Below are 15,282 nucleotides of genomic sequence, written 5' to 3' on the forward strand. Positions count from 1 at the left end.
ATGATTAAATAAAAGCTTCTGTTAGTGATTTTTATGTTTTTGGGAATACCAAGTGGAAAATAATCCCTACTACCTGACAGATATTACCTTTATTAAGGTCCTGAGAAATTTATTTGTGATGGCCCAAGTTTCTGTTAAAGGGATAGTTCACCCAAAAATTAAATCTCTCATTATTTACTCACCCTATGCCTTCCCAGATGTGTGACTTTCTTTCTTCTGCTGAACACTAACAAAGATTTTTTCATACAATGCAAGTGGATGGTGATCAAGACTTTAAAGCTCCAAAAAGCACAGACAGTCTAGTAAAAGTAATCCATACGACTCCAGTGGTTAAATTAATGTCTTCTAAAGTGATATTATCGCTTTGGGTGAGAAACAGATCAATATTTAAGCCCTTTTCACTATAATTGTTTATTTTTGGTCACTCTCCAATGTGCGTTCATAAGAGGACAGAGTTCACGCAGCCTCTTGCGTGACGTAAGTGCATTGGCATGTTCACGCGAGAACTGACGTTATACAACTGGAAGTGCCGCTCAGCTTATTCGGCATAAGCTTCATTGGTTTTGCTTTTGCTCTTCACACAAGAGGCTGTGTGAACTCGAGCTTGACATGATCGTACCTAGAGACTGCAATGGCAAGATGTACAGTAAAAAAGGAGTAATATTTTGGTTTGTTCTCACCCAAAACCAACTGGATCACTTCAGAGGACATTGATTAAACCACTGGAGTCTTATGGAATACTTTTATGCTGACTTTATCTCCTTTTTGGAGCTTCAAAGACCTGGTCATCATTCACTTGCATCGTATGGACTTGAAGAGCTGAGATATTCTTTTAAAAATCTTCGTTTGTGTTCAGCAGAAGAAAGAAAGTCACACAAATCTGGGGTGGCATGAGGGTGAGTAAATGATGAGAGAATTTTCATTTTTGTGTGAACTACTCCTTTAACATTCCATCACGACCTGCAGCGGAAATGCTGCCGTAATAGGGCTTTTCCCTCTTACATCAAACTCCGGGATTCCCCCATTGTACTTGAGCATATATTCGCAGACGTGAGGGACAGTAGACAGTATTTTAAATTGGTGTGTATAAATGGGTATAGTCTATAGTGTATGTGATTTCACTTTTCCCACTGTACTCCCAGAAATGTTGAATTCTTTCCACTGTGTTGACTTGTTGATGTGATTAAAGGCTCATCCTGTAACGTCAGTTATATAGCGAGATCTCATCAATGTGGAAAAGATGTGCACCGATCAGAATGGCAAATTAAACTGAATAAAAAAATAAAATAAAAAAAAAAACATAAATTTGCAGCTTGCTGCAGTCTAGAAAGTACATATGCTCATGTGGTGATTTGAATGTGATAAATTGCGCAGCACTAATACAGTGTATACGATGTAGTATTCTATTCTAAACATGTTTTCACAATTCTTTTGCTGCTTTTAGTGGTGCAGAAATCACTTGCAGCAGCTTTATTTATTTTTGTATTTCTTTTTAACCAGTAAGAGATTAGCTTACATCATTATTCATTTGTTTCCCTGTAACTCCTTGTACAATATATATATATATACACATACACACTACCGGTCAAAAGTTTTGAAACACTTACTCGTTCTTTATTATTATTATTATTTTTTTTTTTTTTCACATTTTAGAATAATAGTAAAGTCATTAAAACTATGGAATAACATAAATGGAACTATGGGAATTATGTTGTGACTAAACAAAATCCAAAATAAATCAAAACTGTGTTATATTTTAGCATCTTCAAAGTAGTCACCCTTTGCCTAGAATTTTCAGAAATGTACTCTTGACATTTTCTCAAATGGTATTGAAGGAGTTCCCATCTATATACTGGGCACTTATTGGCTACTTTTCTTTATTATTTGGTCCAAGTCATCAATTTCAAAAACTTTTTTATTTTAATTAAATTTTAGATATATAATTAAATAAATTCATATGGTGGCACAATTATATTTTTGTCTACAAAACTAATTTCAAACATTTAAGCATACACCTTCAGATCAAAATATTGTTAAGATCATGGGAAACATTTCGGTCAAGTGTTTCAAAACTTTTGACCGGTAGTGTGTATATGTAAGTGTGTGTGTGTGTCTATATATATATATATATATATATATACACACACACACACACACAGAGTTGAAGTCAGAAGTTTACATAAACCTTAGCCAAATACATTTAAACTCAGTTTTTCACAATTCCTGACATTTAATCGTAGAAAACATTCCCTGTCTAGGATCACTAGTATATTTTAAGAATGCAAAATGTCAGAATAATAGTAGAGAGAATTATTTATTTCAGCTTTTATTTCTTTCATGACATTCCCAGTGGGTCAGAAGTTTACATACCCTTTGTTAGTATTTGGTAGCTTGGGGTCATTGTCCATTTGGAAGACCCATTTACGACCGAGCTTTAGCATTCTGGCTGATGAGATGTTGCTTCAATATATCCACATAATTTTACTTCCTCATGATGCCATCTATTTTGTGAAGTGCACCAGTCCATCCTGGAGCAAAGCACCCCCACAACATGCTGTCACCCCGTGCTTCACAGTTGGAATGGTGTTCTTCGGCTCCAAACATAACGATGGTCATTATGGCCAAACAGTTCCATTTTCGTTTCATCAGACCAGAGGACATTTCTCCAAAAAGTAAGATCTTTGTCCCCATGTGCACTTGCAAACTGTAGTCTGGCTTTTTAATGGTGGTCTTGGAGTAGTGGCTTCTTCCTTGCTGAGCAGCCTTTCAGGTTATGTCCTTTGCTATTGTTCTGGGATTGATTTGCACTTTTCACACCAAACTACATTCATCTCTAGGTGGCAGAATGCGTCTCCTTCCTGAGCGGTATGATGGCTTAGTGGTCCCGTGGTGTTTATACTTGCGTACTATTGTTTGTGAAGATGAAGGTGGTAACTTCAGGCATTTTGAAATTGCTCCCAAGCATGAACCAGACTTGTAGAGGTCCACAATTTTTTTTCTGAGGTCTTGGCTAATTTCACCCATGATTTCAAGCAAAGAGGTACTGAGTTTGAAGGTAGGCCTTAAAATACATCCACAGGTACACCCCCAATTCAGTACACATCCTAACAGAAGCTAATTTTCTAAAGGTTTGTCTACAATTTTTCTGGAATTTTCCAAGTTGCTTAAAGGCACAGTTAACTTAGTTTATGTAAATTTCTGACCCACTGGAATTGTGACATAGTCAATTATAAGTGAAACAGTCTGTCTGTAAACAACTGTTGGAAAAATTACTTGTAGAATTACTAAGTAGATGTCCTAAATTACTTGCCAAAACTTTTGTTTTAATGACTTCAACCTAAGTGTATGTAAACTTCTGACTATATATATATATATATATATCAAATGTATGCATTTACGTTTTGAAAAGCTGTGCCACCAGAGTTGTCATTTTTACCTAACTTACATTGGACACTGTATCTCCAGGTACTGACCTACTGTGAGTGTGTTCATATTTAAGTTTTCCTTAGATTTTTGACGATGAGCATTCATGGAAAGAAAATTCCCTAATGGCACCATTTGCAGAGGCAATTTAGGCCCTTAAAAATTCCTGGCTCAGAATATTCCTGCAGTGGGCCGTCATCGGTTTGCAGCAAATCTATTTGCCAACCCAGCGCTCCCACCTCAAATTCAGAGCCAATGGGAGAGTGAGACAGGGAGGAAAGTGAGAGAGAGAGAGAGATGGACGATGGGAGGGGGAAGACCGAGGGTATCAGCAGAGAGGAACACACAAGTGCTGAGTGACTGTACGCACTGTGCTCGCCCTGCTGCGGACGCTTGTTTTTGTTTGCTCACTAGAGTGTTGTTCTGTTTGTGCCAAGCCAAGGGGAAATCGCCACCTAACAAAGCCCCGACTGTGTGCAGTCCAGCAACTGGAAACAAAGCGGGAAACAGGAGAGGTGGTTAGAAAGTGCAAGGGGAAACAGTTTGTGACTTAGCTGCAGATTTGCAAAGGTGCAATGCCAAGGGTGCACGCTGTGACGGATGCCATTCACCTGTAGTACATCTCGTATATCCTGAAACAAGCGCAACAGAAGGAAAAACAGTCTGATTGCTGACTTCACAATCTGCATGGGGGTTCTAGTGTGCTGTGACTGCTTCTTTTACAGGTACCAGTTTTGGGTTGTTTCATCAAGGGTTCACACGGTCATGGAAAACCTGGAAGTATCAGGAAATTAAAAAAAATTGTTTTCCATGGCCAAAAAAAAAAAAAAGAAAAAAAAAAAAAAAGTGGAAATTTGATACCATTTTCTAGTTATGCTCAAAATATTTCCTTGGCTGGATATTGCTCTTGTGTAGAGTAAAACTTTTTTGCAAGGCATAGTGATGTTAGATTTTTTTTTTTTTTTTTTTTTTGTCTTCTGAATGCAGGCTGATCTCATGAAAATTACATGACTGTAGTGACATTTTTTTTTCCAATCATTTCAAGTCATGGCTCTTACACATATCATGGCAGTTCCGAGGTGAAATGTCAACTGTGTGTCATTAAAAGCGAGTTAAATGTTCTCCCAAACAGATGAAGTTTTGATGGTTAATGCTCTATCGAGTTTTAAATGAACAATACTGACCTCCCTACACTAAACCTTAAACCTAAACCTAAAAGATAATGTCATAAAAGCAAATGTAATATGAAAAACACAATTGCTGAAGCAACCACGTCATTTTGTGGTGCTTCTATGACACTTTCAGTTCACGTGTCGACTCGTGTGCACTTCAGGACTCATACTTTGCATTTCAAGTGCAACACTCTTATCAGTTGAGCTACCGCACAATTTGATTGTGCACATACAAGCTTGTAAATGTAGTTGTTTCTGCAAATGTTAAGATATATCGCTAGTAAGAGTATTTTGATGTCCTAAGATAGCATTGTGTGAGGAACAGGGCAAAAAGCAATTGTTTATGAACTAATAATAATTTGCTGTTTTGCTTGTGGTTTGTGTGAAAGTGTAGCGCCTCTAGTGTTTGTTTCACCCAGAAACTTCTGAGATAAGTACAACGAGTCTTATAAAAATAATTTAGCAAAAATGTAGTCATAGTAATTTGTTTCTATGAGACCAGGTTGTCTGAATGGCTCATTAGAGCATTATATATATATATATAAAACTGAAAATGTCATGGGAAAGACATGCAATATTATTGGTCAAATAGTGTGGGAACCCTGTTTATCCTTATCTTTGTGGGTGTTCTTGAAGCTCTGCCAGGTTATGCCGAGGTCAAGCTTGAGGTTGTACAATCAAACATATAAGGACACTTGGTACCCAGGACTGGAAAAGAAATGCAAGTTAGCAAAAGTTCAGAATCGATGCAACTCTTGATGGTCTTTTTTTTAACGTGGGGACTGCAGACCAATGTCCGATAGGACACTGTTCCCAACTAGCTTTTCCCCTACAGCTAAGGGCAGACTTTGCCCTCTACAATGTTAGTGTCGACCTCCGGCTCGATTTGGAAAGTTAAGCAAGGGGGCTGTTTGAAAGTTAGTAAACGTTAACAGACCAAATGCAGAGGGCAGTGAAGGAGATGTCGTTTCCTTTTTTCCTTTACATGTGGTTGGAATTTTATTTCACTGCGGTATAATGCTACATATATATATATATAGCCAATCACTGAAGTTCCAGTGTTTTTAAAGGGTTCTGGCAAATGTGAGAAAGTCCCAGCTGTATATGATTAGAAGGTTGAGTTTGCTGATCTATCTTTTTATATTTCCCTCGTTCCTCCTTGTTTCCATCTCCTTTTGGACTTCTGTGTTGATTCACAGTCAATGTTTACATTTGGCAAGCTAGAAAACCGTCAAGCTCTGCTTGATCTGGCAGTGTATTTTGTCTGCTGTAGCTGAGATGTTATTGGTTGCCTGGTGTGGAAGTGGTTCAGGTCTTTGTAGTGCAGTATTTGAACTTTTTGTTTTATAACACTGCCCTCAGGTGGTGTTGTTTAGTCTTTCAAGTTTACGTTGCTTACCGTTAGCAATCCTCAGGGATGCATTCCACAAAAAAATAGTTTTTTTTTACCTCTGTAAGGTCTAATATTTAGCTAATACCTTGTACATAATCTGCACTGTGATGCACTGCAATAACTGCATTAATAAATGGTCATAGAAATAAATTGAGAATGAATGAAAAATGCATCCATGCAATGAGTCTTTCCAAATTTGTTTAAGGCGACATTCCCACTCCCAAAATCCTGAATCACATCCTGTTTGGGATCATGTAAGCAGACTGATCTGTTGAGTTTCTATTGTTTTCCACTTGATGCTTCCTCATATATGGCCAAAGTGTGGTGTAAGATTTATCATGGGAGTGTTTGGTCATATACAACCATAAATAAAAGGTTTAAAAATATTCCAGAGCTGTCTGTTGTTGGACTGCGGTGCTATCTAACCATCTGACTGGGGCGTCTATTTAATCTGATGAGCTTTAATTGGTCTGTGTCGGCCAGCGGTTCCTTACTGTCTGCATTCTTTTCTAGCTTTGGGACAATCTACTGTGTCGGTCATGTCTCGGGGTAAAAAAGGCGTACTTTCAAAGTTCAGCACTAAGTTCATGGTTTTTGAGTTTTGGTTTTGAATAAACAACTCAGAAGTGTTAGATGTATATGCTTTGGCATTGGTCAATGGTTTTACGAACAATTTATGAACAGATTTGTTCTGCTCATGTTTCATTAATGAGGCCCAATGTTATGACTATTTTTCCTAAGTATAACCCCAAACCTAAACCTAACCATAAATTCCAGCCCCTTACCCAAACTCAAAACTTAAATAAAGTGTTAAATAGCTAAAATTGATGGCTGTATTATATCGATTTGAAATTCTGTTTGTTTATTTGTTGGTCTCCATAGGAATAATAGTCCTACCTTTTCATGCAAGCAAAGTTGTACCATATCTTGTAATAATTTGCACAAGATGGTGAAATTGTTAGTTGTCATGAAACTATTTTGGAAAAAAGTTACATTTTACATTGCATCTTTTTGTGTGAACACCTGGGGAAAAAAACAACAACAAGCAAAACAGTATAAATTAATAATATTGCTGTCATATTAGTTATCAACCCTAACATTTTGGAGTAAGCCAAAATGTCCATATTGGGGCATCCCAGTTAATAACAAAAAAGTATAATGTTGACCTGTAAAAAGGTTGCACTTATCTAAAACCTATTTAAAGTCTTATCTAATTGCCTTTGTTTATTAAACTGTCTATTTGCTATTACACAATAGGAAGTAGAAAATTAGCTGTACGTTTATCCATAAATTGTCTTTTCCATAGTTTGTTGAGTGCAAGTTCATGTTGTCTATTGTTTTCCTCCCACTGTGATAGATCAGGTTGCAGTGATGCCTTTTTTGCTCTGCCTCAGCAGCATCATGAGCTGCAGTGCGAGCACCTGATAATGCTTACTCAGCGTCAGACTCCAAGGTCACTCCATTCGTTCCCGGCTCAGCTGGAGACTCTGCACACATCCAGCCATTTGACAGTTAATCACATAAGCACTCCAGAGATAAATAAATACCTAAGTGGTTTAGAACATGGGTTATCAAACTTTCCCCTTGCGAGGGTCCCCTATTCCTAAAATGTAAAGGTAAAGGCACAAATTATTAAGCGTTGTTTTAAAAATTTAATATTTGGATTTTGTATTGTCATAAATACTAAATTGTGCTAGATATAATAGCATTTATTGCACGAAAGCCAGAGCAAATGATTAAAATATTATCCTCCCATTTAGCAGGACCTTAGCTAATGTTTATTCTTGATAGATGTGCCCCATTAATTTCTTCTTTATTTTTTTTTATTATCCAATATTAATAGTCATATTGAGGGAGGTTACCACACAACCATGGACACCACTCCCTCACTTTGATAATGACCACATCTCACAACGGGAGTGATAGTTTTTGCAGTGTTAAGCTTTTCTATATATAGCAATCAATAGCTTCTTGTTGGAGGAGAAATACAAGGAGGAACACAGTGTTGCTCATGGCTGCAGGTTCGTGTTATGTATGAAAACCCCTTATTAAATCAAAACTCTTACATTCACACAAAGCAAAGGTAAAACTGACACAGCTGTTTGTGCATACAAGTTAGAGAGCTGATGAAGAGTGCGACACAAGACAACAACAGTGAAAGACAACAAACCTACACCATAATCAAGTTTGATCACCTTTAACCAATATTCTGGGTTCAATATAAGTAAAGCATAACAAAATATAGATTTTGCTAAAAATCTATAGAATCGACAGCATTTGTGTCATAATGTTGATTACCACAAAAAATAATTTTGACAAGGTTACAGTGATGCACTTGGTTTATAGGCAGAAATGTGAAGCTTATAATTTTATAAAAGCACTTACATTAATTATTTTGTTAAAACTTGTATACTATTTGAGCTGTAAAGTTGTTTAAATCATCGTTTTTGTGGCGGACTACAGTTCTAGGTGTGTGAACTTCTAGTTATTTGGCACCAACGTTACATCATCATGGTAACAAAGTTGTAAAATTTGAAATAACGTTACACAGAAAAGGTTGTTAATTGATTTTATCACTCTAAAATCATATTAGCACGCATATTGTTTACATCTTGTGGTTATACTTGTGGTTAAACATCTTCGGATTGGCCTCATTCACTTCCATTGTAAATGCCTCACTGCAAACCATATTTTTGCCTTTTTAAAGAATAGGAGAGATAAGTCTAAATACATTTTTGTGGTAATCAAGATTATGCCACGAATGTTGTCAATTGAGCTTAACTTGTATTGAACCTGGAATATTCCTTCAATACCCAGACAAAACAAAAGTGCACCCAGACATTATCTCCAGATATTTATAATTCCCACTTACGACAATATGAGTCTTACGTTGTTATGTTGTATGAATCTTAAAGGCTATTGCTGCGTTCCATTCAAATCAGAAAGTCTGAATTTCTGAATTCCTACTAGGAAAAGTGCAATAGAACGCAACTCGAAGTCAGACTTCCAACTTGGAATCTCGTGTGGAAATCCTCAACCCCAGTTTTGCCAAATGCAGGTGTATGATGTCACACAAGCTTGTCGGCACCCAGGTAGACGTACAAAGTTAATAAATAAATATTTACTTTTAAGCAAATAAGCATCAATGAGTCAACATTTCTACATTCAGTGATGATAAAACTTTAGCAAACTTTTGCAGAAAGGGCAATTGAATGCCTTTATAGTCAGAGCTCAGAGATATCAAGGAAAATCCCACATCCGACTTTGAATGGAACACAGCATAAGAACTCTCACCAAAAGGAATCTGATTTGCCTCTCAGATATGTGAAAATTTGTTTTGAAATGTGTTACTTCATACTGTTGCCTTGTCTCATTTTAGAAGCTCCTTTGTTGGTGGCTCAATCCCATTTTACTTGAATGGAAATTGTCACTTATTGAAGATGCCTGCGGGCAAGGCTATTCTGAGGCAGCCTATTTGTGCCCATTGAGATATCCCTTTAATGCTGATCTGAGACCAATATGGAATTATTTTCTTGCGCTGTTGTTGGGATCTAGGCATTGCAGGCTGTTCTCCAACCTGAATAGGTAAGATGTAGCTGTGATGTCTGCACATTTTGTGTTATGTGTTCATTTCAGACCTGAGACATTAAACCAGCTAAAACACAAAGTATGCAGCCAGAAAGGCATTTGATTTTTTTGTGGTCTTTTTGTTTTTGTTTTTTTACATTTTCAGTTCTTGTTATTGGCTTCATAGAAGCTCATTCTGTTGTTGTGGATTCAGTACCCCAGGGATGATACAAATGGGCTCTACGGAGGTCTAGCTTTCTTCGAAATGCTCTCCCTCCATACGGCAACAAAGCTGTTTACAGGATAACCATTTCCATGAGCCTCACACCTGAGCTGAGCTGATGTTTACATCTCTGCAGCCAATAGTAAGAGGAGTAAGAGGATGCTGAGTCTGTCAAATGACAATATACCTGCTTGTTTGTTTGTTTTTTTCTATAAGATTCTTAATCCCAATTGGTTCCATGGCAGTGTTTTCACTGAGTTAGTTATCGAAGCACTCAGTTGCTTGCGGCAATGACAGACTTATTAAAACTGGATTAAAAATAAAGAGCATGAACAATTTATTGATTTTAAAATGCTGAATGACTTTCCCATTGTTAGTTCAGCTCAGAAAATGCAGGCTGGATGGAGATGTTTTTGTAAACACCGGAAATTGTTTTTCGCTAGCATGATAGAGGAAGACCTGCTGGAGCAGAATCAGGGTAGTATTCAGGAAAAGCAGGAAATAAGCATCTGAAGCCCTTAGAGGCTCAGTAGATATCTGGGTAGTTATAAAAGCTTTTCTTCATGTTTGGAGAATGGCGTTTTCTACTGGACCTACAGGATTGGAGCAATGGAGCAAACTATCCATGCCGGCTCAAGTATTAGTACATAAAATGGCCATTGCAAGGTGAACAACATTGCACTGTTTGTTTGTCATTGCAATAATGCAAGAAAAGTTGTTTTGTCTAATTACTATTATTTTGTGTAAACCAGTTTTTCTCTCTCATAACATTCAATACATATTGGAAGCTCACAACTCTAAACTCTAAACACAAAAATATTACATTTAAGGCTGTCGATTTAACGTTTTATTTCAGTATGATTAACTATGTATAACGTTAAAAAAATGAACGCAATTAATCATGTCCTTTACCGTACCTAAATTCCGTAATAAGGAATTTTCCTTCCATTGGAACAATTACAGCTTGAAGTACCACCATTATATTTTTGCATTAAAAAAAAACGTAATTTTTTTTAACGCATTAAAACATTTACGCAGTTAATTATGTCCCCTGTTCTTGCGTTCAAATACAGTTGGATGAAGCATAAAAGATTGCTGTGTCGCGACGCGTTTCCCAAAATTTAAAACTACATTGAACTTGTCATATTGACCTTAAAATCCAGTGTTCATGCCCCAAGACGCTGAAAACTAGTAATACACAACGCAACCACAGTGAGATGATAGCACTAGACTCAAGATTGACCGCGGTCTCCGGCGCTTCTTGCCTGTCAATCGTTTTGCGCGTTCTCATAGTATTGTAGTTGCAGCGAATTATTGAGGCTTAATGGCATTTTTATACCAGTCATTCAGAATAGTTGTCATTTGAGGGCGCTGTTTTGCTGCTGTTGTTTTCGACAACTGATTCTGCACGATGTTGATCTTAGTAAATCTCATTTGGTATCTTTGGACTGCTGGGTTTTGAAAAGAGGGGGCATGGCTAATCCAATGGCTCACCTTGTGGAAATTCTAGAACGGCTAAAATTGCTTGCAGCACCTTAAAGAAGTGTCATTCTCAGACATTGCTTATCAGCAATTGACATTTGACCCCTCAAGGTCAGTATGTCATACAGTTGCTATCTGGGAGCAAATTTCCTTTTTGCAAAGGGCGACTTGTCTTGCAGCATTTTGTGCACTCTCCCCCTCACTCTGATACATGTTTCCTATACAATTAAACATGACAGTCCAAGTGGTCACGTCGCCTCCTTGTGCACAGTCTCTTTTTGTCTGACCCTTAATAGATCTCCACATACCAACCTCCAAGACTTTGGGACTTTTTTAGAGAATGTTAATTCGTAGGACTTCTTGTGTTCTGTTTAAAAAATATTGTCAAATCTTTGTATCTCTTACCTTAAAGCCAATGAAAAGGTGTCTTTTAAACTTCAAGCATTCTGCATGCTGTACATCTGGTGGAAATGTCCTTGTTTAAGGGCATGTAAAATGCTTACATAAATTGGTTTGATAGTAGGTCTTAGCAATATATAAATATTCACAATATATTTGCTGGTCGTTTGCTCGCAATTTAAAATGAAGCATTTGTGATGTTTTTAATGTGATTTTGATTTGCCATTAAGTTTCCTATAGATGTCATATTAGGTTGAAATGATGTTACGCTGATTTGATAAATATTGAGATATATCAAATATCATCCAAAGGCTGAAACATTTTGAGATCACCAACCCAGCCTTATTTGATGGTAGTCCAGTCTTTGAGTAATGATCATGCAAGAATGAACCCTTTCGACAGGTTATTTAGAGACGCATTTGTAGTATGTGGCTCTTAATATTTAACTATGCATTTACTGCAAAGTGCTCAAAGTTTAGGAAGAACCATTGTTGATGCACCTCTTTCTGTCTCCAGTAGGGGGCAAGATGCTTCCTGTAGCACAAAAAAAACAGATGCTCACCCCTCTTCAACTTTAGTTTGTATTCTACATCAATGAACCTTCGGGTGGAGCTCTTGTTCAAAGGTTCACATTTTAACCAATGCAACTTTGCACCACATGGTATTTTTGCCTTGTACTCTCGATCTTTGCCATCCAGTTTGGGTGAAATATGTTTTTGTGACTATTCATGCCGTATAATTACCTTACATAATCTATCCACAATGATGAAGGCTGTCTGTCATCTTTCACGTCTTTATCCTCCAAACAAAGACCTTGATTAGCTTTTCCTGCCTCAAAATCCAAGGATCAAAGGCTCTGCCTCCATAATTACCCATATTTAGCAGCTCTTTCACATCCTGAATAAAGCCAATCCTTTCCACACCTTTATCTCCTTGTCTCGATTAATGTTGCTATGGATTAACAGCTGTATACCATCCTTAAGTCTATAATCCAACTCACTTGAAACTGTATTCCTTTAAATCACTGTAACTGATGGTTTTAATCAAGGTGGGGGAAAATTGCCACGATTATCTGTTTGTGAGCCCATTGGCTGACAATTTGTTTTGATCTTTGTTATTCAGTAATATTTGTTAAAGTTGGTAGCACAACTGCTGGTTACAACTAGTGCTACAACTAGGGCTGGGTGACAACCTCACGATATTATGCACTTTTACATGTAACACCACCCCCCCCCAAAACTCCCAAAAAAGATGTGAATTAAACCCTGTGCAAAATGCGTAACTCACAGGACAGTTTTAATCTCTCTTGCGCTATTCACTTCACATTTGTTCAGTGTGGCACCTGAGAAATGGCGATTTCAGAGTTTGCACTTATTTAGATGACCTGCTGATTCATTACTTGAACCGATGAGAATTTTGAAAATCATTTGTCGATTTATTTCTTCAGATAATCGATTAATCAGTTTAAAAATACATTATATTTTTCAAATGCATTTTCCATAAGATGACATCACTGAGGAAGGTTCTTCATGACACAGCACACAAAACCAAATATTGCTATTTTCATGATCAATTTTCAACCGTTTTATTGAGTAGTTATTGAAGCTCTAGTATAAGTAGTTTATGATGATCTTGGTCTTGATTCCCATAAGATTCCAAATCTGGTCTCAGTCATTGTTGAAGAATACAAAATTGGTCTTGGATAAACATCAATCCAGTGCCATGTGGGTTCTTTATCTCCAGAGATTGTAGATTTGTTTGCCCCATATTCAGAACTGAACCTGAATCCTTCAACCTCAGGAATACTGCATGTGTGGTTAGGCCTTTAGAACAAGCTACAACACGCTTCCAAACTGTTTGCATTGCTTTCCCTACCACTGTTTCTTTCATTTTGATTCTTGTTGTTGGTTTTTGTCCCCTTCTGGCCTTTTACCTCTACATGTGTATGGCTACTTTCTGTTTTATGGCCCCTGGAAAGTTTTTTTTTAATCTTTTTTTCGGTAATAAACACTTGCAAATCTGATTTTACACATTCCCAGAATTTGTATGATTCACATATTTGTTTCAGCTAAAATTAAATGCAATATTTCAAGAAAGATTTTTAACAAAGCTGCTTTTGCTATTCCCCGCTGTGTTTTCTTAGCTGAGAGCAGAGCGTGTTGGTGCATGCAGTCGTTCCCCCGCAGGAATGCACCATAGGATGCAGGACCATGTTAATAATGGCCATCTTCCAACATCTTTTCGGGACAGCAGGGGAGATGAATAGATTAGACATCTCATGGTGTGGCAGTTTAGTTTTAATCTATTTTATGCACTTTTTATGTGACAATTCATGCCATAAATGAGTAAATAACTTTGCATAGCTCATACAGAGACTACTATTGAAAATACTTCTATATAGCATTTTTCTAATTTAATACAAAATGCACCATTTGCATGCACACCAATACGCTGAATACTCCCAATAATCAGTTTATTTAAAAAATCAGACAAAGCAAGAAATCCGCGTTTAGATGAGATTTGAAATAATCGAGTTATTCTCAGCTTTTGATGTCAAACCGTGAAAAGGCGTGTACACAACACGTACATACTTTGGAGAAGCCGGTATGAACGCTGGTTAAAAGTGTTTAAATGCAATGCAAAATTGGGGTAATAGGCAAAAATCTACTCGTGTCGAACTGTATATATACTGTAAGCTCAGTTGACAGAATTAGTGGCATAATGTTGATTATCACAAAAAAGAATTTCGACACGTCTCTCCTTTTCTTTAAAAAAAGCAAAGATCTGTTACAGTGAGGCACTTAAAATGGAAGTGAATGAGGCCAGTCTGGAAATGTTAAAAACTCAACATTTTCGAAAGTATAGTCACAAGACGTAAACAATATTTGTGTGAACATGATTTTAGGGTGATAAAATTGCTTACTAACATTTTCTGTGTAAAGTTATAGCCAATTTTACAACTTCATTGCCGTGACGATGTAATGTCAACAAATCAAACCCAAAAAGAATGTAAAAATTATGATTTAAACAACTTTACAGCTCAAATAATACATGAGTTTTAACAGAAGAATTAATGTAAGTGCTTTTATAAAATTCTAAGCTTCACATTTCTGCCTTTTAAACCCTCCAAAAATTGGCCCCATTCACTTCCATTGTAAGTGCCTCACTGTAACCTCCATTTTTGGACGAGTCTTTTTTTTGTTTTTTGGTAAACAACATAATGCCATAAATGCTGTCGATTTAGCTTAACTTGTATTGAACCCTGAACATTCCTTTAACTAATCTACAATTGAACCATGAGTTACATTAAATTGTAAATGTAAGGATTTAAAGCAATCAAGCTAAGCGGAAGTTTTGAAAAAGATTTCAGCAGCATTTAACGCATTTCTCAGATTGCTACAGGATTGTGTGTTGGTTTTATCTGTTTTGTTCATCTCCCTTTGCCCATCGGCATTTCAGCGGAGCTGGATTACTCCATTTGCTGGATACTTTAGCTCGGGGCCTTATGTGCTGTGTCTGAAGGGATTTTTTTTTTCTGTTTGCTCTGTCAAACAGGAATGTTCGTTGACTTTCTTACCAAACGAGTCGAGTGAGCCATGTGATCGTGTGTTCAAGCTTGAGGA

General features: G+C 37.0%; 1 protein-coding gene across 4 annotated transcripts in view; it reads left to right on the forward strand.

The window, feature by feature from the left end:
* The window catches only part of LOC127436196 (MOB kinase activator 2-like), a 72,689-nt gene that overhangs the window by 29,090 nt on the left and 28,317 nt on the right, over positions 1 to 15,282 (forward strand). The window contains exon 1 of one of the 4 annotated variants that reach the window (XM_051690208.1): positions 3,772 to 4,148. The exons of the other annotated variants lie outside the window; for them this stretch is intronic. Coding sequence (XP_051546168.1) covers positions 4,111 to 4,148 — 38 coding nt within the window. The 5' untranslated portion in view covers positions 3,772 to 4,110. Of the gene's footprint in view, positions 1 to 3,771; positions 4,149 to 15,282 lie in introns of those variants that run through there. 4 annotated transcript variants of the gene reach the window in all.

This window comes from Myxocyprinus asiaticus, chromosome 46, assembly GCF_019703515.2.
Source record: "Myxocyprinus asiaticus isolate MX2 ecotype Aquarium Trade chromosome 46, UBuf_Myxa_2, whole genome shotgun sequence".
Taxonomy (NCBI): domain Eukaryota; kingdom Metazoa; phylum Chordata; class Actinopteri; order Cypriniformes; family Catostomidae; genus Myxocyprinus; species Myxocyprinus asiaticus.